This window comes from Poecilia formosa, unplaced genomic scaffold, assembly GCF_000485575.1.
Source record: "Poecilia formosa unplaced genomic scaffold, Poecilia_formosa-5.1.2 Scaffold165, whole genome shotgun sequence".
NCBI lineage: Eukaryota > Metazoa > Chordata > Actinopteri > Cyprinodontiformes > Poeciliidae > Poecilia > Poecilia formosa.
Window position 1 is genome coordinate 340,143 of NW_006800104.1, and position 23,654 is coordinate 363,796.

At 39.9% G+C, this 23,654-nt stretch overlaps 1 protein-coding gene and 2 long non-coding RNA genes across 5 annotated transcripts in view; 1 reads left to right on the top strand and 2 right to left on the bottom strand.

The window, feature by feature from the left end:
- Positions 1-53: 53 nt before the first annotated feature.
- LOC103146676 (hippocalcin-like protein 1) overlaps positions 54-23,654 on the bottom strand; it is a 48,577-nt gene continuing 24,976 nt past the window's right edge. For all 3 annotated transcript variants that reach the window (XM_016677809.1, XM_007564682.2, XM_016677810.1), the window contains exons 2-5: positions 12,710-12,883; positions 8,947-9,228; positions 3,305-3,410; positions 54-1,529 (exon numbers count right to left, since the gene is read on the bottom strand). In XM_016677809.1, the coding sequence (XP_016533295.1) occupies positions 1,432-1,529; positions 3,305-3,410; positions 8,947-9,228; positions 12,710-12,805 (582 nt within the window). In that variant the 5' untranslated portion in view covers positions 12,806-12,883 and the 3' untranslated portion in view covers positions 54-1,431. The remainder of the gene's footprint in view (positions 1,530-3,304; positions 3,411-8,946; positions 9,229-12,709; positions 12,884-23,654) is intronic.
- Positions 5,355-6,056, bottom strand: LOC107837667 (uncharacterized). The gene is made up of 2 exons (XR_001663707.1): positions 5,683-6,056; positions 5,355-5,439 (listed from the first exon to the last, which is right to left on the bottom strand). It is a non-coding gene; the product is annotated as an uncharacterized LOC107837667 (long non-coding RNA).
- On the top strand, positions 19,241-21,158 carry LOC103146674 (uncharacterized). The gene is made up of 3 exons (XR_477162.2): positions 19,241-19,437; positions 19,596-19,789; positions 20,189-21,158. It is a non-coding gene; the product is annotated as an uncharacterized LOC103146674 (long non-coding RNA).

Below are 23,654 nucleotides of genomic sequence, written 5' to 3' on the forward strand. Positions count from 1 at the left end.
GCCAGTGGTTCTTGGTGCAGCGCCACCACAGGCGAGGAGGTGAACAGGTTTTCCAAAGCGCTTGGTTCCTTTGACAGTGCAGTATCAAAGCAAATGGAACCAGCTGAAAATGGAACAAATGTTCTCCTCTCAACTTGAGTACCAGACTATGTCATTTCTCTACCACCTAAACTGACGGTCAAAAGAAGAGCGTCGATCAAGAGAAGTAACTTTGGAGGTGTTGGTGAAATCTAGCCAGCAAGATTAGAGAAGCCCCAAAAAACACTTAAGTTTTTACCTTATACATAAGTATTAATCTTATTTTTTTCGATCTCCAAATTATGGATCGGTGCATCATGTAAAACACCAATAAATTCATGACAGTTTTTTTTTTTTGGTTGTAACATGAGAAAATGTGAAAAGCTTCAAAGGGATGCGAATATTTTCTTTCTTGCAAGATACTGTATTAATAAGAAAACAACACAACAAGGTAATACTGTAAAAGTTAGCTTCCAGCACACAATCAGAATTCACACATGCACACACACATGCATTCAGATTGAAAGCACAGCTGTACTCTGTAAATACATGGCGGTAAAACAACGATATGTGCTACTGGTGCTGTTGATCGGATGCATCATGAGATCCTCTTATTTCACTGGGAATTAATATCCTTCATTTTGACCAAAATCCATAAAAAAAAAAGAATTGCACGCCGTTCACTCTCTCAGCCGTTGTAAACTGGAATACAGTCATCTCAAACAATATATCAAAGTAAAAGCACATTTAGAGTAAAAATGAATAAATAAAATAAAATCACATGAAAAAAGGAAAACGTTATGTACAAATGAAGGGGGGGAAGTAAAATAGTAATAAAAAAAACACCAGTTGATATTCACAAACAAAAAAAAATCAAAAGGGATCTTAGGCCTTCTTTTTCACAGCGAAAGATCATACAGCGATAAAGTCCCAACAACTCCCACTGAGATCGGAACAGGAAGCTACATAATACTGCCTTTCGTAGTATGTGCCACACAGTGAGTGAAGACAAACTGAATCCATCTTATGATACACAGAGACATACAGTTATGTACATGATAATATACACGCATGTCGGAGGTGAACTCCAGAGCCTCTCGTCTCCGTTCTCATCCTGATCCGGATGCAGACAGTCGGGAACTCCGGTGGGCCCCTGCTGGACCCCGACACCGTTATGTGTGTAAGCATGTCCCTTCATTTACCCCCCTCCGCCCAAACCCCTTAAAAAATACAAAAGTAAAATAAAATTCCTACTCTCTCCTCAGCCTCTCTGCTGGACAAAAACTAAACAGATATGAGAGATGTGAATCGTCATGCATTGATTTCAGGGACGCTCTGAATAGCAACAGAAACAGAGAAGAGGGCGGCGTGGAGGGTAAAAACAAGCTCGCAGCAGGATGTGGGGGAGGGGCTTTAGAACTGGGAGGCGGAGCTGGGGTCGCACTGGAGTAGCCGGACAATGGAGGGGTCGCTTTTGGCACCTTTGATAAACTCCTCCAGGGACAACTTGCCTGCAACAGAAGAGAAACAAAAAGACATTATTTTCCAGGATCTTGACACTGTTATTATGTATAATTTACAATAAAAGGGACCTAAAAAAAAAACAATTTGAATGAGTCACTATGGTGTTGGAACTGCTGCACTTGTGCTTATTTTACATCTGAGATCCTGACTGGAAATCATTAGTCAAGTAAAAACCAGCCCCTTATGAAGCATACGGTCTGCACGCTTCACTTCGTTCAGATGGTCTGGGTTCTTAGCTACTGAGAAGCGATTGCTTCCAGGAGGCGCGCTCTCCGCTGAGGTTTGAATGTTACCCAGTCGCTAACGTTTGTCCATGACATATGTAAGGCGTCAGTTTAACGCTGAGAAGCTAACAGGAAGCGTGGCCAAAACGGACCGAACGGCTTCCGCTGCCTTTGCCAAAACCTGCAGACGGACTACAATTTGTTCACAACGTCTCCTTGTGTTTGCTGACTGGCTGACCTCTACTGGAGGAATCCAAGTGAATGGGAGAAGGCCCAGACCGAGCGCTAATCCTGAGCCAAATAAAGCAAGATATTTTTTTAGCTATAATATATTGAAACTACCATGGAAATTAGACACTGCTCATTGCTTCAGAAGTGAGGAAACTTACAAAATCAGCAGAGGAATGTCATTTTATCCGCCTACAGTACAGCAACTATTTTGTAAAAAAGCAGAAGAAACTTCTCTAATTTTGCAGCAAGCATTCACTCCCAGAAAGACTTGAGAGAGCTACAGAGTGCCAGGGTCATGTAAGGTCAAATCATTAACTTATAAAGAAAATCCTAGCTAAGTTCAATATTCACATAACGTTTAATTAGAGAAACTCACTGACTCAGTCGTTTAAATGAGTTTAGTTAGATTCCAGTGGAATTTGATTTTACTAAATTATTCAAACAGAAAGCTTCATTGTCCTTATCTATGAAACAGAGTTTGAATTGAATCAAAGACAAAATAATTACTAAACAAAGAAATTGTTTAGCAATTAAAAAAAAAAAAATAAAATAAAAAAAAAAAAAATAATAATAAAATCCTCTCACCTTTGAACCCAGAGTTTTAATTGCTTAAATATTTTATTTGCGTTTGTGAACGCAGCTCTTTCATACGACTTTGTATTAGAGCCATTATAGATGGAAAAACAATTTTTCTAGAAAAAAAAAGTTTAAATTTCTGAGTTTGGAAAGTCAAAAATTTGCTAGAAAGAAAATCTGAAATTTGAGATTAATCTCAGAAATATTTGACAAGAAAATGTGAAAATTTCTAAATGTTAATTTCTGGTTTGGAAATGTCCAAGTTTTTTCCAGCAAAATTGCGACTTTTCAAACTCAGACATTTCTAAGTTTTTTATAAAATATGTCAGATTTTGTGGGCGGTAATTTACTCCTTTTCTCTATCTACAATAACCCTAGTACCCCGTTATACTATCCACTGTTGGAAAAAGAAGAATGTAAAAGAAACATTTGGCCATAATAAATTCTTCTGTTTTTGTTTGACATGGGTTTTCCCTTCTTTGAAATAAACTAGTCTTTTTTGATAAAAAGCTGAATAACAAAAATAATGTTTTTCACCTTTTCCTCCTAATTTGTTGTGCTTTTATCTAGTCTAATAATTAGCTTATTATTGGACCAACATCTAAACTCTAGCCGCTGTACAAGCTCTTTTTCTAAATAAAATGAGCTAATTTCACAAACCAAATGAAAAAAAAGAAAAGAAAAACTCCCTCACTCCTCATCATTCATCCCTGGCTCACCCCCCACCTCACCATCATTATTGAGGTCCATTTGTCTGAAGATCTTATCTGTCCTCTTCTCTGGCGTGGACTCATCCTCTGGCATCTTCATCACGGATGACACCATCTTGTAGATGGCCTGAAAGTGGAGAAGGAGAGGAGAAAACAGAGTGAATTTGAGCCAGCAGGGAGCCATTACGGAGACTTAGCCGAGGCACAGCAGAGATGAAAAACAGGGTCACTGCGGATCTCTGGGTGCTAATAAACTTCCTCTGACTGCTACACACTTGCAACAACATTTGTAACTCCCGGGGCCTATCAGGAGAATGCTTGTGCCATCATACCGGGAGGATTACATGAATCACATGTGCAAGCATGAGGCGTACGTGAAAAGACTGAGGGAGGCGGGGGGGTTGACCAGCAGAGCTTTAGAGTATTGATCTGATACATCTTTATCTGTTGACCGATACCAGCGCCTTCCCGTCCCCCGTTGGCATTAAATTAACCTCTGTACGGAAGCATGAAAGCCCAGAGTATAAGCCCGGCTCGCAGAAGGATTTAGAATCAGTTTACGTCACCATTAGTTCTCCACCTCCGGGAGGGTGGGGGCGTGAAACCGACCGTAGATCACGTCTCGCAGAGATATCAGAGAGGAAGCAACCCCATCTTTAAGTACGAGATTTCCAAAGAGAAAAATGAAAAAGTGAAAGATGTTGCCGCGCCTAGAATGTTGTTTCCCAGCATTCGCCGCACTTTGATAAATACACCGTGCGATGTTACAACCACAGCCTTCAATGCGCTCGGTGCTTTTCTCTCCCGCTTTTCTTGAAAGAGAGTGAGCGATGATTTGTCTGGGAGAAGATGTCTGTCACATCTACAGTATAATACAATTCAGCTACGTAAATTATAGAGAATATATTTGTGAAACAACATCGAGAAGAAATTCTGCAGTGTTTTATCATAACTTAGGAACGAAGCACAAAGAAAGGTAAGTTATGTGTAAATGTTAGCAAAGCTAGCTAGCTAATATTAGTAATCTGACAAAATTCTTTACTTGAGCATATTCTTAATGTTTTATGGAACTAGTTTTCGTTTCTTGTCAGCTGTTTGCCACCTAGCTTGTGTAACTCTTCTTGTTTAGTTGTCGGTCACCTAGTACAATACAGAATAAAAAACTCTTCACAATGTGGCTTTGACTGCAGGCAAGTGGTCCGACAGGCTGAAAAATAAAAGACACGGTTAGCGTCGTGACCGAGTGGTCAGCCACGAACACCAACCGGCGCTGCTCCCACTTATAGGGTCACATTTTTCCAGCCCAACCACGAGAAAAACTTTACAAGTTATATTTGTAGATGTTAAATATTCTTACAGTACTTCGTTAATTGTTGAACTAGAAAAATATGACCGCAAGTAAAAAAAAGAATTGAAGAGCTGCCTCTCTCGCACCTACCTCCAGAATTCTGGTGGGGGAAGCCGCGAGACTGCCTGACGGACCCGTTGCATGCAGTCACCAATCACACCAGTAGGTGGCTCCAAACAAACGCACTGATCAAAAATCTCACAAACACATACAACCCTACAATCATTTTGATCAAAACTCACACAGACACACACAAGCTTTTCTCTCTGTTACGCTTGGTGCGCAAGCTAACGTCACCTAATAGCATATCGAGGGTCGTGAGCAAATGCAGTATTAACTTTGAGAGAATGAAGAGACAACGAATGTGGTGGCAACTTGGTCTTAAGTTTATTTTTTTCTCATGATAAACAACGATGAGACTGGCCACATGAAGCATAACTTTGAGTTACAAAGACATTAGCTAATGTTAGCTGTGCCCAGCTCCCAAAGTTAAAGCTACACACCGAGGTGGCTACGGCTATTTTGGCTCTGAGTGTTTAATATCTAGGTGTTTATATGGGAATGTGGATCTTTCGGATGAATTTGAGAAGAATTTTGATCATGTTTCATATTTTATTGAGTTGTGTAATGTGAGTCTTGGTTTCGACTTGGTCTCAGCCCCTAACGGTCTTGCTTTTAGGTTGCTGTCTCGATACACTCTGGTCTTGACTTTCACTTGTTCTCGGGTTTCGTAGTCTTGACTACAATACTAATTAATCATGCCAGGTCTGCTCCCAAAATGTGATTGATAATTATCCTAATAAATTCCCTGCTGTCTCACAATTTGGGATTATACCAGGGGTTTATTCTTGCCACGACTCATGACAGACTAGTCAGAAATGACTTTCCCTCAATCTGGTTCTGATTGATGTTGTCAAGTAACAAACAGCAAACAAGAATCAAAGTGTCCAGTCATGTTCTTAACAATACTGCTTGTCTTGTGTGTAGAAAAGAGTCTTGAAAGAAAAATAAAGTTCTTTTAATATTGTTTAGTTTATATTTCTGTGGATACTTTAGTTGACCACACTGTGTCAGGTCAGCATGTGTAAAGTTAGTCTGCTAATGAGCAGCCAAACAGGTTTATGGAAGCATTTTCTTCTTCTGCTGGCACACAATTACACAATGGCCCCTCTTCTCTCCTCTCTATATAACATAACCTCTATGAGCTCAGGGATAATCCCGCTATTCTGCACACTCGGGGATAAACGCTGGTTAAATTTAACTTGCTAATCCAAGAGAACCATAAAACAACCACACAGACTTACACACAACACACAGCAATGATCCTCAGTGCATTTTCTCAATGCATATCACTGGGGAACCATGGTGCTTCATGGTCTACCTGAAGGTTTCTGTAACAAGCACTCTGTTTCTTCTTTGTAATGAATAACTAAGGATTAAAGCTGCAGCTACCAGTTAGAAAAAGGGATTTAATGCAAAGATTTGCAAAACTAAGACTACCACCCCAACTGTGAAGAATGGGGCTGGCAGCATCGTTAGTGTTTAGCTGCAGGAGAGGCTGGTGCAAGTATCATGGAAATATTGAAGCAAGATCTCAAGACTTCAGCCTGTTAGTAAAATCGTCTGACTTCAGATTTCAGACTGGAAGTAAAAACTTGGGTACAAAATGAACAATACCTGAAAGCATAGTGTGAAATTATTGAGAGACTGGATTAATAGCAATCAAGCCAATGTTTTGGAGAGGGCATCACCAAGCCCAGATGTCAAATCTCATGTGCTAGCAGAACTGAAAAGGTGTTTTTGAGAGCAATGTTACCTGGAAGCATGACTCGATTTCACCAACTACGTCTGGAGGAGTATGCTATAATTCCAGCAAACTATTATGAGAAGCTAGTGGAAGGAGACCCAAAAGGTTTAAGCCTTTAACTATCAGGAGGACACCGGTGTCCCCGTGGACCCAATGACCTGCATTTAAGTGTTTAAAGGGTTTTGATCCAAGTTACAGAGTTTAAAAAGCAAATGCCACAATTTATCATGGAAAAATGCTATCCTTTCATTTTGTGCTCTTCAACTCCTACACCTTGGGCCTCTTTCAAATTACATCTGCTATGACCAAACTTTTTTTTCTGAGATCAATCTGAACTGGTACTGGTCATTAAGTCTCGAGCAAGATGCATGTTGGTCGTTATAGAAACAGGTTATTTACGGTATAACTGGGCTGTAAAGTTGAGTCATTTTGTTTACATGTCAGACTTGAAATGAGTGTTGGTGATTATTTCTTGTTGTGTGAAGAGTTTCTCCTGTCTGTTTAACTTATGATTCCAGAGATACTGTAAGTGGTGTCTCTTCTACTACAGAATCCTTAACTTTATCAATAATTAAATTTATAATAAATAAAGCCAATCTTTGATGAAAATTTGATTCCCAAGAATCACCACACACAAAGTTCAGACAGCCCAATTCTTTTGAGAGAAATGTCTTTCAATCCATGCCTGATCACATGTCCATATAGCCAAACTGAAAAATGCTTTATGTATCCTATAGAAATGTATTTTATTTTATTTAAAGAATAACTTCAGCGAATAATTGTGGAGCAAGTAACAGTGGACCAATCAGATTCAGAAATGGAGTTTACAGTATGAAAAACAATCATGTTTTTATTTGAAAAATGTTATTTTTTGAATGTGAGGTAAAAACATTCATTCATTCACATTCATCCATTTTTACCCTGGTCCCCCTGTGGGGTGCCCCCACAGGGGGGTAACGTTTCGGACGAAACATTACCCCGAATTGTTCTCCAGTTAACATTTCGGGAGCGAGCGGGTTTACGCCCTGGACAGGTCGCCAGCGTGTCACAGGGGGAACATAGAGACAGACAGGACAAACAACCATGCACACACATTCACACCTAGGGAGAATTTAGAGGGATCCCAATTAACCTGACAGTCATGTTTTTGGACTGTGGGAGGAAGCCGGAGTACCCAGAGAGAACCCACGCATGCACAGGGAGAACATGCAAACTCCATGCAGAAAGGTCTGGGCCGGGAATCGAACCCACAACCTTCTTGCTGCAAGACGACAGCTCTACCAACTGCGCCACTGTGCAGCCCGCCATAAATGCCTAAAAAATACTTTTAAGTCTTATAATAATTACATCATGAGGGAACACGTGACGCAGCTCGGACCCTGTGACGTGCTTGACCCATTCCATTCTGTTCTATGTGACAACACCGCCCTCTGCTGGTCTTGTTTTGTTCCTCCTACTCATGGACTTTCACTGGCGACATTCTGTAAAGTCCTCTCCGCTGTTCTGATTCGCTTCATGACTTCCTATTTCAACATGAAAACTAAGAGTCAAGTAAGACGAGAGAAACTAAGATATTTAATTTAAATGTCTGCAACTTTTACAGAAGTTGTGGTTCTTCTGTGGTTCTAATTCTCTCAGATTGGAACCATAAACTCCATCCATCCGTCCATCCCAGGGGTCGGCAACTCGCGGCTCTAGAGCCGCATGCGGCTCTTTAGCGCTGCCCTGGTGGCTCTCTGGAGCTTTTTCACAAATGTTTGAAAATGGAAAAAGATGGGGGTGGGAAATATAATTTTTGTTTTAATATAGTTTCTGTAGGAGGACAAAGATGACACAATCATTCTTAACGTTTTCCAGTGCTATAACAATGTGTAGAATAAATATTAAATTACAATATTTCTGTCATTGAATATTTGCGTCATAGCCTGCGACACGTTTCTTTCAGCTGGGCGGGGTGCCAGACACAGGGGCGGGGCTACAGGGGGGCAAAACGTGTATGCGGGATAGTTTTCGAATGATGAAAGCCTCCTTTCTTTAGCGGACAATAATAAAAAAAAAAGTCGGAAGTATGTTTGAAAAAACTCTTGGGTATTTTTCTGACAGATAGAAAAAAATTGGTAATCTGACCTAAAACAGGAAAAAAAAGTTTTTAAATCCACATAGAGAAAATCTTGTCTTTTTGTAAAATATTTGCTTTCAACTGCATATTTTGTTTTCTCAAAATATGCATTTTGAAAAAAACTATACAGACAATAGCAGAAAATATCTATAAAAATCATCTGTGTTTGTGGTCAGGATCTCAGATATTGCAGTCTTTGCTTGGAAGCTCATATTATTTACCAAAAGTGGACACTAAATGTAGAAAAGTAAAAAAAAAAAAAGTAATTATTTAAGTCTGATAATGACTCAGGAAAAGATGTCCCTTGAAACTTTCTGGTGGCACAACTGGGATAGTCCACAGCTGAGTGCATGAACCATGAATCTCTCCTACTGCAAAACTTTACTCACCTGAACAATCTCCAGCATCTCCTCACGGCTGATGTATCCGTTTCCATCCAGGTCGTACATACTGAAAGCCCATTTCAGCTTTTGCTCCAGCTTCCCCCGTGACGTGACGCTCAAGGCGATGATGAACTCCCGGAAGTCTATCGTCCCGTCGCCGTTGGTGTCGAAAGTCCGGAAGACGTGCTCGGCAAACTTGGAGGCATCTCCGTAGGGAAAGAAATTGGCATAGATCTTTTTGAACTCCTCCACATTCAATGTTCCACTGGGGCAATCCTTCAAGAAACCCTGGAATAAAGAGAGTAACACTTTATTTTAACTTTAAGTTCAGTACTTTTAACAGATATTCCACTGGATGGATAGACTAACGGCTAATATTCTAAGTTTAAGCAAGAACTCAAAAATGCTCTTTGGTGTAAGTAGTCTTTTAGCAGTAAAAGTTTTATGAAATGTGAACGGACTGCAGTAGATCTGTTGGAAGGGAGCTTGGTCTTATATAGCTGAGGGCAAAAGCTATATCTTTGTTCAAAGATATAGACACATTTAATAAAGCCTTATTGTGCTGTGGAAGCAAAGGGAAGTAAAAGTCCCATCACTCATAGGCTTTGTTCGAGATGTTCTTTTAACAGACCTTGAAGGTAGAACCAAAGAGGTGACAAACCCGTCTCAATTTTGAAGCCAGGAATTAGGTTCTGGACATCATAAGAGAAATTATTTTGCGTGAAGGCTCAGAGTTCCTGTGGCAGTGGAGTTAATCCATCTTTTTTATTACCCCGTGTCTGGGAAATTTTCGGGGTCGTAAAAGAACACCGGTGTTTGCCCGGGCTTTCCGGCCACAGGCTCTGATTTACAGCCCCGTGAGCTTCCCCTCCAAAAGAATACGACCTGGACACTTTTGCAGAAAAGTCAGAGTTCCTCAACATCCTGTTGAATAAGCAGTCATGTGAAAAAAGCTGGTCTTTGTAACATCTTTTGACACAGTGGTATTTAGTAGCAAGGGTTTTATTTATTTATTTATTAAGGTAGTGCTCAGGCAGGAAAGTGGGTTGTGACAGAGAGAGAAGACATGCGGTAAAGGTCAACAAGCCGGGACTCAAACCCAAAGAGCTGCAGAAAGATGATTGCAGCAGCTCATGAGTCTTGTAAGGGATCTCAAGAGGTCTACAAGAATTTCAAAACACCTGCCAACATTCCTTGGTCTGACAAGTTCACTCTGAAAGCAGACCACTAAATGTTTGAAGAAACCTCCAAGAAATAAGCCAAATGGCTGCTTTTACCTCTGGACCTTCTAGAGCTCACATGGTTGAAATACTCTGATTAGCTGTTACCTGAAAACTATTAAAACCAGCACTATGATACCATAGGAGCAAGTTAGTTTTACTCAAGGTCACCATTACCAACCTATCGACACTAATGACTACTCCACTATGCCCTCATTCCACAATACAAAACAGACAAACCAATCTAATGATCCTGCAGGTGTCTATAGCCCCTTCTCTACAGGTGTCTCTTTAACCAGTTCTTCACCAGTCAGCCTCTGCCAGATTCATCTCCATTTGCGGATCCTGCACGGTTCCTTTCCGAATTGTTGGGCTTGTACAAGCCGGGTATTGCATCTGATCGATTTGATTGGGAACAGACTGCATTCATTAACTGGCGAAGGGTCAATTGATGAACGAAGGCGATAATTGCAAACTCCTCGAACAACAACAGCTCAAGTACCATATTCAATCTGCAAAGAGACAGTAGCAGTTAGTGATAAGGGCAGCTAAAAACCGGTAATTCCACAGACAAACCTTAAGGCCCAAACCTTTTTCATTAATTGCGATGGAAGAGTCGAAACAGCATCAACTGGAATGGGCAAGATGCAGCAAACAAATACTGGCCGCCATCATCGGACCACAAATCCTGTGCGCTCACGTTCCCACCCATGTACCTGCCCATGTTCATGCCCAAATGGTAAGATATATCTGAATGGTTTTAGCCAACGTGGCTTAAACCGACCTGGCTAGACTGAGCCTTGACACTGGAGAAGGGGCTTATAAGGACATTTAACAGATTTTTACTTTGCTTTAACCTAACAATGATGTCCATTTAATTATATACAAATGTTGATATATTTTTGTATATCATAAGAGTCTGAAATAATGTTTGAAAGGAAACCTAATGTGTGTCATGAGGTGGCGGTGATAGTGGTGAGAACGAACGCTGATGACCCAGGTAGAGATAAAAAAAATGATGGCTTTAATGAAAAATCCTCAAAAACAAAAATCCAAACATACAGGCAGCACAGGGAAGAACGGAAGGCAAAAAGGTCCACGACTGAACAGACTGGCACAGAGAACTATAATGGACAACATTAGACGAGGACCCGACAAGAGACAAAGACAACAGGTGGACTTAAATACGCAGGGAGGGTAATCAGGAAATGAGACACACCTGGGAAGCAATCAACAGGAAAGACAGGACAGGGACAGGGCTAGACACCGAAAACCTAAAAAATAACTACACAGAAAACACAGAACACAACAATGTGTGGATAAAAGGAGATAACTGATGCAATCAACCTGGCTAGACTTGGACTTGATCATTCCAAGGGTAAATCTAGAGGATGCTGTCTGCCACTGACAGAGACAAATAAGTCAAGGCTGCCGCCAGATCGCTGATGAAACATGGCTCTTCAGAAAAAGCAAGGCCATCCAGAAACACTCCCTGTAGAATACTCACTGCCTCTTCAACCATATATAATGGGTTACCAGGTCCGTTCAGTTTCTGTACTTATATATATAAACAATCATCTTTAGAGCTTTAAAGCTGGACTAACTTCAGCAGTCTCTTATCCAGGTACATGGTAAATGTAGGTCAGAGCACTGCTTGAAGCTGCACTCACAATCACTATTTTAAGCTAAATCTATAAGCAGCATTTTGGGCCTGCGTTCATAAACACTGGCAGGTCTTCTGGTATCACCGTAACGCTGATAATAGCTCATGTTTTAAACTGTGTGTGGAACTCCTGTTTGCTAAGGAGACCAGAATCTAAAGAGCCATCATCAAAAACACAGCTTTGCTTGAATAGTGCTATAAAAGAAGGTAAAGGTGATAGTAGGACATTTGCCTGTAAAAACAAAAAGATAAATCCCTTTAGATAAACTGTTTCCCCCTGCAGAAATTGAAAATACAACAAAGCTAGACTCAAACATTTAGTGAAAAACAGTTTCAAGTACCCAAGACGACGATTATACTTCAAGCATCACTTTAATCCCTAATTTCATTGCGAGGATCTTTGCAATTACTATTATTTTAAGATATTGCGGCACTAGTGGCCTTTCTTGACAATAATCAAACAGGAAATGCTCAGAGGCAGAACGGGAGGAGACAATCAGCAAAGGTCCCAAGGTTGGGAATTGAACCCCAGACAACTACTCTGACTTAAAGCTTACATACAAAGTGCACTCACTCTATAATGACACCCATGATACCATCATTAGTACAGGGCGTACAATACATCTCCACCATGATCTTAAACTCTCTTTCATGTACAAAATGGGAGGCTTGTACATGTCTACCTCAGTTTAGATGGTAGACATGGTGGTGGCATCTTCATCATCATATGGTGGGTGATGCTTTTCTTTAGCAGGGACATGAAAACTGGCCATGATCGATAAAAAAAAAAAAGGAAATAATCTAAATACAGAGCAGGCCAAGAAGAAAACGAAACCAAAGCTGCAGCAGCTACCTGCTGGTGACCCAGTGTCATGGCCATGCGTACCTTGTACCACTCCTGCAGCTCGTGGTCGGAGAACTCCGTGTTCTCCCGGAGGTCCTGCAGCATCTCGGGCCGCAGCTTGCTGTTCTGTTTCCCCATGGCAACCGGACAGTTTTTGTTGTCCTTTCACTTGACGACAACGCTGTCTTGTCGCAGAAGCCAGGCCGTGTTCCACACCTGCTGGGCAGAAGTAGGGAAACAGGAGGTCAGGAGTCGCAAACACGAGGAACAGACGAAAAGATTTGTGTAATAAATTAGTAAACAAGCACAGTGGGAGATGGTTTTAACCCTCTCACGAACTTAACACTGTGGCAGGGGCTAATGGGTATGTGGGGTCACTGCTACCCCTAGTGGGATCAAATGAACCCCATGACTTGAGATCACAGGAGGGTTAAAAATAGACTCTTGCAGATTAAGGACAGCAGAAAATATGTATTTATGCTCCATTAAAGCACAGTCACGAATCAAACAATGCCATTCTTTCTACTGTAATGAAATCAAAGCGAGCCTTGTTACAGGAAAATGTCCCAATCCCCCATGACACACAATATTATGCAAGTCAGCAAGTGTTGAAGCTCTGCCTGGCCGGCACAAAACATTAAATAATCCCGCAGCCACTGACGTCAGGCACATGCCCGCTGATCACATTTGGACAGGGTTTATCCGGCCAGCTGAGTTTGGGAAATCAGCTGTCTGCCGCGAGCGCTGCTGTGTTCACGTCTCTTAATCCTTATCTCAGCACAACCTGTCGGACAAAATGCGATTTCAGTGATTTAATTATGCAACGACACCGCTAAAGATAATGTCTTTTTTGTTTTTTGTTGTTGTTTTTTTCGCTCATGATGACGGAGCGAAAATATCAGATGTATTTCATTGCAAATGCAGTTCTGGGTTTATTTTAATCAGAGTGCAATGAGGGATGTCTTACAAACCCAAATCAACTTGATTTGGTTGAATCTCTGAAAAAGAGTCAGAACAGAAAGTGTTTTTTTTTTTAATGTAAACCTTTTACACTTTTCGTTGTGAGAATGTTTAGAAATGTCATCTACTTGAGAAAATGGTGCAAATACTATAAATTCTCTGTGAGTTTACTGCACATTTGCTAACAGAGGACAGGACTCAAATGAGGAGCGAAAACCAGAGTGGAGATGGATGGATGGATGGATGGATGGATGGATGGATGGATGGATGGACGGACGGACGGACGGACGGACGGAAGGACCAATAGGGGATATATTGTAGTAAAAAAAAGTATGCTCTGATTTTCCTCCACACGTTTGAACCAAGGGAAATGATTGGATTCCAGACTCCTCCAGACTGTTCAGGGTCCCTGGATGTTGGAAGAAGAGTCAAAGAGCATGTGTAACACATAGGGGCTGCAGCGTGGGCGGTAACAGTGTTTACTGATGCCTGGCGAGCGCTTCATGCGCACAAAGAAACAAAACCCACACGTCCCTCGCCTCTTCCCTCGACTAATAAAATTAGACTCATATTAAATGGCTCATCCCGGAGGCATTACAGTTAAAGGCAGGTGCACTGACAGGACTGCCAGGAGCCCGTTTCTCGGCTGTTGCAGGCAGAACTGTCACCAACTGCTGGAACCAACCCTATAACTACATTAGTTCTTAACGGCTTGGAAACAATAAGTAGGTGTTAGAAACAATAGTCAAGAGATTTTGGTCTAATCTAATCACTGGTGGAACCTACAGATGAATACAACATAATGTCAATTTACAGCCTGCTGCTCTCCAACTGGTAGAATGGGCGAGGGCAATTAAGTCAAACACATGAGTAACTGCCTTTCCTTTGACGATATAATTGGAAAATTTAACATTTTCAGAAATAAATTTGCTTAACGGAAACATGGCAACTTAAAATTAACTCCCGTTTTTTGACAGAACGTTTTGGTGCTAGATTGAGGTATTTATTTATTTATTTTTTGCTGTATCAAAATTGGTTTATTTCACAAAACCACAATGGAAAAACTTTTTTCACATCACATGAGTCACATGACCAACAATCAAAAGTTGCCACTGGTGCAAACCACGAAGAAGAAGACAACAGGAAGTAGCAGCATCATGCTTCTTAATGGCTTATTGCGTGAACAAACTTATTCACGAGTGATTTTAATTGCGTTTCATAGTTAACGGAAGCACCACAATTGCAAGATTGTGTTTTTTCAGCATTAGCATGGAATTGACAAAGTTTTGTGCACATTTGTAATAAAAACGTGGCTAGTGACAAGATTAAATACAAACCAGATGACTTGATTCACAAAGTAACTTTATTAACCTATTCAACGTTTTCGTTGCTAGCAGACAGTCGAAAGGCTAGAGTGTTATCCTGTCACAAAAATGTTTAAAAGGTTAAAAAAGATGTGAAACAATTTTCCTCTAATGGTAAGTTGTTTCTCCACCGTATGCACATTTAGCAGCACATACATAAGCACAATTGACATTGCTCAGACACTCCTTCTGGCTCTGATTGGTTGTTTCTGAACAAGATGTGTATTTCTGTAGATGGCAGCAGAACCACAGGAAGGAAGCAGAAGTTGATTTTTTTTCACAGATTATGTCTCTCATATTGTGAAGCCCTAGGCGTAAATTCAACCTATAGGTCTTTTCACCTTAACCGGCATCACTTATCACCACGCCTTCGCCCCAGCCAACCAGGACGCACCACTGCTCCACCTCGATCCAATCACCTGGCAAGAGCTCCTTTAAAAGGCGAAGCAACCACAGATCCACCCACTTCAGTTGCGGTTCAGGTACCATGAACTTCCCCTTCTCAAACCGCTAGCTCATTCAACACACTTCTTCAACCTTTACGTCTAAAATCTCCTTTTGTTTGCCTCCCTTATCCATGTCATCCTTTTCCCACGTTAAATAGACTCGCTCTCCAAAAGCCCTGTAACAGATTTAACGGAGCTCAAAAGACAGATTTTCAGAAAGAAACAGAGTGTAAAGTGACGGGCAGACTGCCAGAAGTCCACAAGCTAAAACTACACAACAAAATCCTGTTCAAACATAGCAACATTTTCAATGGACTCACCATTACCTCCCTGTTTTTATATTATTATTATTATTATTATTTTTTTTTTAAATCTTTCTTAAACTAGCTTTGACCTATGGAAGCTCCGAGTCTGGCAATCGCAGCACGCCCTCAGCAGCATCCTGCGGCATAAAACATTAATCCATCTTTCCCCGTCTGAGTGCCCTGTTGTTGGTGTTCCGTCCTGCTGTAAGTCGACTCAAACGCAGACTCGGCGAACATCTGTCATGGCGTTCCACAGCTGCTGCTAAGCAGGTCGGCGACCTCTCAGCTGACTATTCTTGCTCAGAGGTGAAAAAAGGAGAAAGAGACAGAAAAGAGGGGAGAAACCGGACGTACGGATGGACGACGCGAGAACAAAAGATTGTGAAATGGGTGAGGACGGTAAAGGTGGGAGTAAATAATTTCCACCAGAGAGAAATGGTGCAAAGTTGCAGTGTACTATGGACATTTTTAAACATCATGACACAGCTTTTCAAATATGGTAGCAAGTTTTCATTTCAGTTCTAAAACAGTAGGTAATGTAATCAGCTGGAATTGCAGCATTTGTTCCCTTTGATTTTTTCAACATTTTTTATGTCACAACAACAAACTTGTATTTTAATCAGAATCTCATGTAGTAAACCATAGAGAGCTATGTACAATAGTAAAGTGAGAGGATATTTCTCTTCACAGGTCCAGGGGTGCTAAGGGAGACTCAGAAATGTGGACAAATATATATATATGTTAATTATAAATTTTAAATTACATTTTTTAAAGAAAATCCAATCTGATTTCCAATTACAATTATACAACACAAGTTAAAATAACTTGTTGAAATGTTAGTCCCCATGCTCATCTTTCTGATTGGCTGCCTTTCGAATTTATGAAGCTTCTTAAGCTAGCTAGCAAGTATAGCAAGTGCAAAATGAACAAGTTTCTTGCAAGAAAAAAAAAAATCATATGAACCATTGAGATGATAAGGTAATATATTATAGACATCAGATTAATAAAATCATAATATTAATCTTATGCCTATTTTTTAAAATACATTTTATATTTCCAGTGGTATGTATTTGCTAATATTTAACAAGCTTATTCAACAAATAAGCCATTTCCCCTAGGGGATCAATAAAGTAAATTGTATTCTACTCCATATATTACGTGATAGTCCAATTTTCTATCACAGAACTCATGGCCAATTAAACTCAGAAGATATGTGGCAGTATTTATGCTAAACGAATGTAATAATTATTAAAAAGTGAATAAAAGTAAGCAGAAATAAAAAAACAAAACACTCTAAAAGTCTTGCAACCCAAAAGTTGTGGGTTTGAGTCCAGCTTTCTTCTGTCACATGTCGATGTGCTCATGGACAAGGCACTTGACCTCATACGTTAATTCCCAATCTGGGAATCGGCATATAAATATGTTTGTGCTTGTGAGTGCAGCTGGATGAATGTGGCAGTCGTGTAAAGTGCTTTGAGTGGCCAGTACGACCAGAAAACAGCTACATAAACTCAGTCCATTTACCATTTCAGTCGTGGGCCACAAGTCTGGCTTTTATGCTAGAGTGGCAAGAAAAAAGCCATAAAAAGTTCTGTTTACATCTCTTCACAAGCCGTGCATGGGCCACTGCAAACGTGTGGAAGACGCTACTCTGAGTACATGAGGCATGTGCAACATTAACGATGGAAAAGGTCTTAAGATGATTTGTAATGATCTCATTTTGTTGCATCACAGAAACCTCAGATTTTAAGGGTTGTAGTTTTAGCAATGCAGAGAAAGTGAACGCAGTTAGTCCCTGTTAGCCATTCTTCCCAATACTGAGCAGCTAAAGTCGGAGCAAGACGGATGTTTAAGACATTTTATAGCTGGCGAAAATGTCCTGACCCCTCTCATTAATATCCACCTCATTCGAACAGTCGTGCTACATATGCCACTGCCAAACGTTAGCGATTTGGTAAAACCAGATGTCATTGTATAAAACTTCAGTGTAGTCCAAGCCTCCGACAAGCGATTGTTTCTCACTAGCAAAGGCTCCAGACCCTCTGTACGAAGCAAACATAGAACAAGACGATGGTTTTCACCAGACTACTGGAAAATGAAAGAGCGCACCATTTCAGACTTTGTTGGAGTAGAGGCGGCATGTAACGCAAAACTCTCACTACTAGATCTCACTACTGGAACTTGTCTTCTTCAATTTTGAAAAATTTTTAATATATTGAAGAAACTGACCTTTTCTTGAATCACAGTAGCGCATAATCCAATGAAAGTTTACAGGCTGTACCTTTTTCTGTAATTGTCTCCATTTGTTTGTCTAGATGGGGAAACCCCATTGAAAATGTGAAAAATATTAAGGTTAAATAATTACACATAATTACTTAGCTTTACATTTCACCAATTAAAGGTGAGATTCAGGATAACTGACATGACAAGTAATAGTAAATCTTAATACATTGACCAAAAAACCTTTACCAGTTTACTTTTTGACTTTCGCCTCAAGTCGCCGTGGTACTTTTTCACCAACTTTATAATTAGATTTCATTTTGTATTTTTGGATGAAACCACTTTATTGCCCAGGAAACCTCCAGAGATGCCTAAAGCCCGACAGTGGACATGAAAAGTAATTTAGTTCCTGGAGTTGTATAAGCTGCTCCTTAAGGAGGACTGAGGCAGGTTTCATTGAAAGTCATTCAGGCCGCTGAGTGAAATCCTCCCACATTCAGCTGAAGTCATTTTTCTGGACCGCGCTGTGAAATAGAATAACATTAAGCATATTGACTAACTGTGAAGAGAGAGGTACTGCCATTGTTGAAGAAGTGGATGACTGTGGCTGGGCCAATATCAGGTTTTTAATGAAAAACTGAAGAAAAAAAAGTCTGCTATGGAGCATCATTCCAGCTTAGGTTGTAATATATTGAAGAAAGAAAGCTTCATCGTAAAACAAAACATTCTTTTTAATAAAAGACTTCAAGTGAACATAGCTTCTCACCAACTTGTTGTTTGTACTCATCTAAAACAAGCACTGTGAACTTTTGAATAAAAAAAATTATGCTTGATAAGTTAATTTATTTAATTTGAGGAACTGTTTAAATCAAGTAATTTTATTTTTATATTAGTTTCGAGTTTTAAAAAAATTGCCTTGGGGTTTATCTATGCATACAAAGAAAATAAGCGTGGCTCTGTCTAAAATATTTATTTCAGACTAATGACGCTAAATTATAAAGTCTATTACTGGAGTTAGTAATTGTTCACGTCAAGAAATATATTAAAAGCAAAAATAATTGCTGTAACTTGGGTTAAAAGCACAATAAAATCTATTCATTAATTAGTTAATAGTTATTCATAAATAATTTAAAATAATTATTTAAGCCATCAAACGTTTTGTCATTTATTTTGTGTAAAAGTACTGTTTATTTGCCGCACGTTTGTTTGAAACGTACATCTAAAAAAATTTTTTTTTCACTATCTACGCTGTTGTGCAGTCAAGCTTTTATTTCATTTGTTGATGTAAACAGATTGTCCAATCATATGTGTGAGGGCGGGACCTAAGTGAGGCAGGTGAAAGGTCAGCCTGCGGGGTTCGACTGCTAGTTTGCTGTGCTAGAAGGAGGCTGAAGGAGCTAAGCTAAAGAGAAACAGTGACAATATACGTGCGGATGCAGAGTCGACTTTATTGTTTTGGACTGTTTAACCTCCGGGTGAGTGAGTACTTGCTGTAAATGGTTCAGGGCGTAAATATATGACGCTAATCACGAGTTAGCATTTAGCATTTGCCCGCAGACTATTGGTAACTGTATGAGAGTATATTATCCTTAGCCAGATATAAGAAACTAAACAAGAGACTTTTATCGCACAGTGAACGGAGAGGAATTATCTGGACTCTCTGACATTGACGTTGGTCGAGTTTTGCCAGAGTTCTCCATGTTGCCCGGCGCAGTGAAGCACCTTTAAACTCAGATGTCCAGTGGTACCCGCTTGGTCACGGACAAGGCCTCATCCATCCCTCACACCTAAGCTAACTCAAAGGCCTCTGTGAGTAAACTGTAGCAGGTGCGTTTATTTTAAAACGGATTAGTATTTGTTTCTCCTGTTTACCAGTAATTGTTTATTAGTGAGACGCTAACATTACCACAGTACTGTCACATAAGGTTTTGATGTGTGAAATAATTACAATATCTTCAAATTTGTTAAGTTTACTGAAGTTACACTCATTAAAATGACACATTTTTGTTTTAGTTTAACAAATTTAAACTTATGTTTTTCAGTAAGGAGAACAAATTGGGTTGTACAGTAGGAGTTCATTACAGCTGACTCCAAATTACCAAGCTTGTTGAGTTCTTTAAACTTGAGTTGTACAGCTGAAAACTTTTTTTTTTTTTTTTGAAAAAAGTCTCGGATTGTTTTTTTTTTTTGTTTGAGGCAATGAGTTTGAATACATTTTTTTTTTAGAACCAAGTCCACTTATTGCGTCTTACAACGTACAGAACTGGGGATTGAAGAGAGGAGGCAGGACTATAAAAAGTGGTAGAGAAGATGAGTCAAAAATCCAGTTTCAGACTTTGGAAAGCCGCTCCCTGTCAGCTGTTTAATGTGCTCATAGGAGGATAAAACGCTGCCTTCACTTCTCCTGCCAGCAGCTCAGGCATAACGGAGAAGCAGAGACGGAAAGGAATAGCTGAAAAAGACCGGAGAAAAGACGGACAGCAGTGGGAGGGGGTCTGGAAGCGGTACGCATGGCTGGAGCAAAGCAGCAAGCACTCGTCCAAGCAAACTAGCGGGAGCTATCGATCCTTTTCTCCTTTTTCTTTTTTTTTTGTGAGTGTTTTCAACCTGTTGTCTCCCGTCGCTCTGTAAGGCCGGTGTTTTGAGAGCCCACCTGAGACGAAGGGCAGCTCATGAGTTTCGTCCCTTTTTATTTCCATTTCTTTCTTCCACCCACATCCCTCTTTCCCTCACAGTTTCCTTTCTTCTTTTCTTTTTTCTTTGGCCAAAGATTTGCTTTTGTTCCCTTCGTAGCTTCCTGGTGACCTGCTGATTGTCCCCGTCAAGTGGGACAGAACGGATGGCTGCTGGTTGTCTGCCTTGTCTCACTCTGAGTGCACTCGGAGAGGATTTGTTGAAGATTTTGTGACCTTTTCAGGTCCTCTTCCGTGTATCTGGCCCTGTTCTGCGGCTCGCTGATACGCTTGTTACGGCCACCTCTGCAGTTAGATTAAATCTTCCTCCGCTTTGTTCCGTTACACTCTCACCGACTGGGTCACACAAAGAAGCCTTCGTGGAAGAGGAAGCATTGGGGCTGGAGCAAACGGAGCAAACAGACCTAACAGTCCACACGGCGGGTCGCTTCATGGTGCCAGATGGCAATTTTTCTACATTTACCTTCAATGAAAAGTAGATAATAAATTTAACATTTTGTAAGCAAATTTGCTGAATGGAAACCTCCCAATTACAAGATTTCAAGAGTTTGGGCGCTAGGATGAGGTGTTTTTTTTTTTTGTTTTTTATTTTTTATTTTTGCAAAACTTCTGTGGGTACACATTTTTTTTGGTATCACACAAGTCACGTGATCAACAACCGGATGTTGCCACTTGCGCAGACCCCGAAGAAGACAACAGGAAGTAGTTGAAAGATCATGGTGTTGCATGTTTTATAATGACTTGTAGGGCAGTGGCTTAAATATGTCAGCAGAAACCACCAAGGTGTCATAATTGTTCTTTGGATTACAGCAGTTGGTGTAGTTTGTCCTTTAATGAACACCGTACTTTGGCTTCTGCTACCATGAGCTGGCAGGATTTCGATTGGTGTTACACTAATTGCTGGCTCCTCACTATAGCCAGTTATTTTACATTTTTTTATTTATGCAGTTAGTGAGATGTTGGTTCATCTCACTAAGACCGTCTTATAAATATCAGCTGTAAGTTTTGCTGGCACTCCCCGGGTTATGTGAATGACTTAATAGCCTCAGTAATAATTTCTTATGTTTAATCAATGAGTATTTAATTTTGTATTGTTCTTTTTAATATATGCTGTATTTGGAAAACCGCTTTAATGTGAGTTATGTTAAAACACAGTGATTTCTTATATTTCATAAGGTGAAGCCGCTATCAAGCGTGCCGAATAAATGTAACCGTCTCAGCCATGACCTCAAACACTGTGTGTCTGACTCCTGCCTCAGCCTTCACTCCGATAACAACCCTTCAAACACAACGCATAGCTTTCAGAAATAGTGAGGTCATCTCACACGGACAGGGCTACAGATTTATAACGTGAACAAATTTATTCACATGGGATTTTAATTGCCTGTGATGGACTGGCAACCTGTGGAGGGTGACCCCGCCTCTCACCCGTTGACAGCTGGATATAGGCACCAGCACCCCTCCTGACCCCAATGGGATAAGGATGTTAGAAAATGGATGGATGGATGGATTTTAATTGCGTTTCTTATTGAATGGAAATCCTGCAATTGTGGAATTGTTATTTGTAATGGAAATGCAGCTCCTCCAGCTCCTTTTCCTTTTCCTAAAGGATTGTCACACAGAGAGCAGAGTTTGTGATTCAGTCAATTATGACAAATCGTAAAGCAGCCCCAGACAACCGGCCGGCGGACATCTCCAGCTGCCTTTGGGCAAGAGACGGGTCGCCAGGGGCAACACAGAAACACACAGGACAAACAACCAGGCACACACTCTCTCATACCTAAGGGCATTTCAGAGAGGCTAATTAAGCTAAAAGTCATGTTTCTGGATAGTGGGAGGTAGACGGAGAACCCAGAGAGAACATGCTAACTCCATGCAGAAAAACCACAATCTGGTATTCAAACACAGGATTTTCATCCTGAAATCATGATCTGAAAAATTGCATATATTGTTAAGTTTCTGCAATATATTTTTGTCTAATGTAAAAATTAGATTGATGATCTAAAAATTATGTTTGGAGGGAAATGCTTGTCCATCCCTAGTTGTTGTTTTCAGCTATTTAAGCCAAAGGCTCTGGTTTCTCAGACAAATATTTAATCTAATCTAATCAAAATGTATTTATAAAGCACATTTACAACAATCTCATTTGACCATAGTGCTTCACAATAATTACAACATCATAGATGTGTGATAAATTGATAAATTAATTTGATAAATTTGTAGTAAAATAATATGAATAAAAACAGACATGCAATTAATTTCAGCTGCAGCAATTTCCCAAAAACTAGAATCAATTACTATTTTTTTTTTGCTCTAAGATGATTAAGAACATTAAGGCTGATCCAAAACAGTGTACTGTTGGTAGTAGATAAAATAATAAAAAGATATGAAGTCTTTAACCTCATTCAGAGACGGTTGCCACAAAAACTGACTAGAGATTAACCATTCAGTGTTCAGAATGTTTAAAATCCCGGGTTAGATTATAATCTTTTAAATACCAGTCTCTTTACAAACTGTTAAAATCATTGGAAGTGGATACCTTTATGATGCTTAATTAAAAATACCCATGTGCTTTGTTGATGAGACCGACTAGCTGAGGGAGTCTGAATGATCTCCTTTACAAAGAAACTGCACAAATAATTAAAGGAAAAAAGATGACAGTGCCATCTAAACTTTGATTTCCCATCTAAATAGAATCTGCATTCACTGTGATGCAAGTAGGACTTTTTTTTTAGTTGGAGACTATTTTGTAAGTGGGACACAGCGTGATGGAGAACAAATATCAGTTAGCTGTTTTTTCTTTTTTTACTTTAAAAGGAAAAGGCTAAAGTGTTTTACTGCTAAAACTCGTCAGCTTTTTCTTTCCTGTTTCTGGGATGTTAAGACTGTCAGAACTGCCAACTTTTTGTGGATTTTACCATAAAAAATGGAAAATGAATAAATGTGAAGGAATAACATTTTTTGTAAAAAAAAAAAAAAAAAAAAAAAAAAAAAAAAAA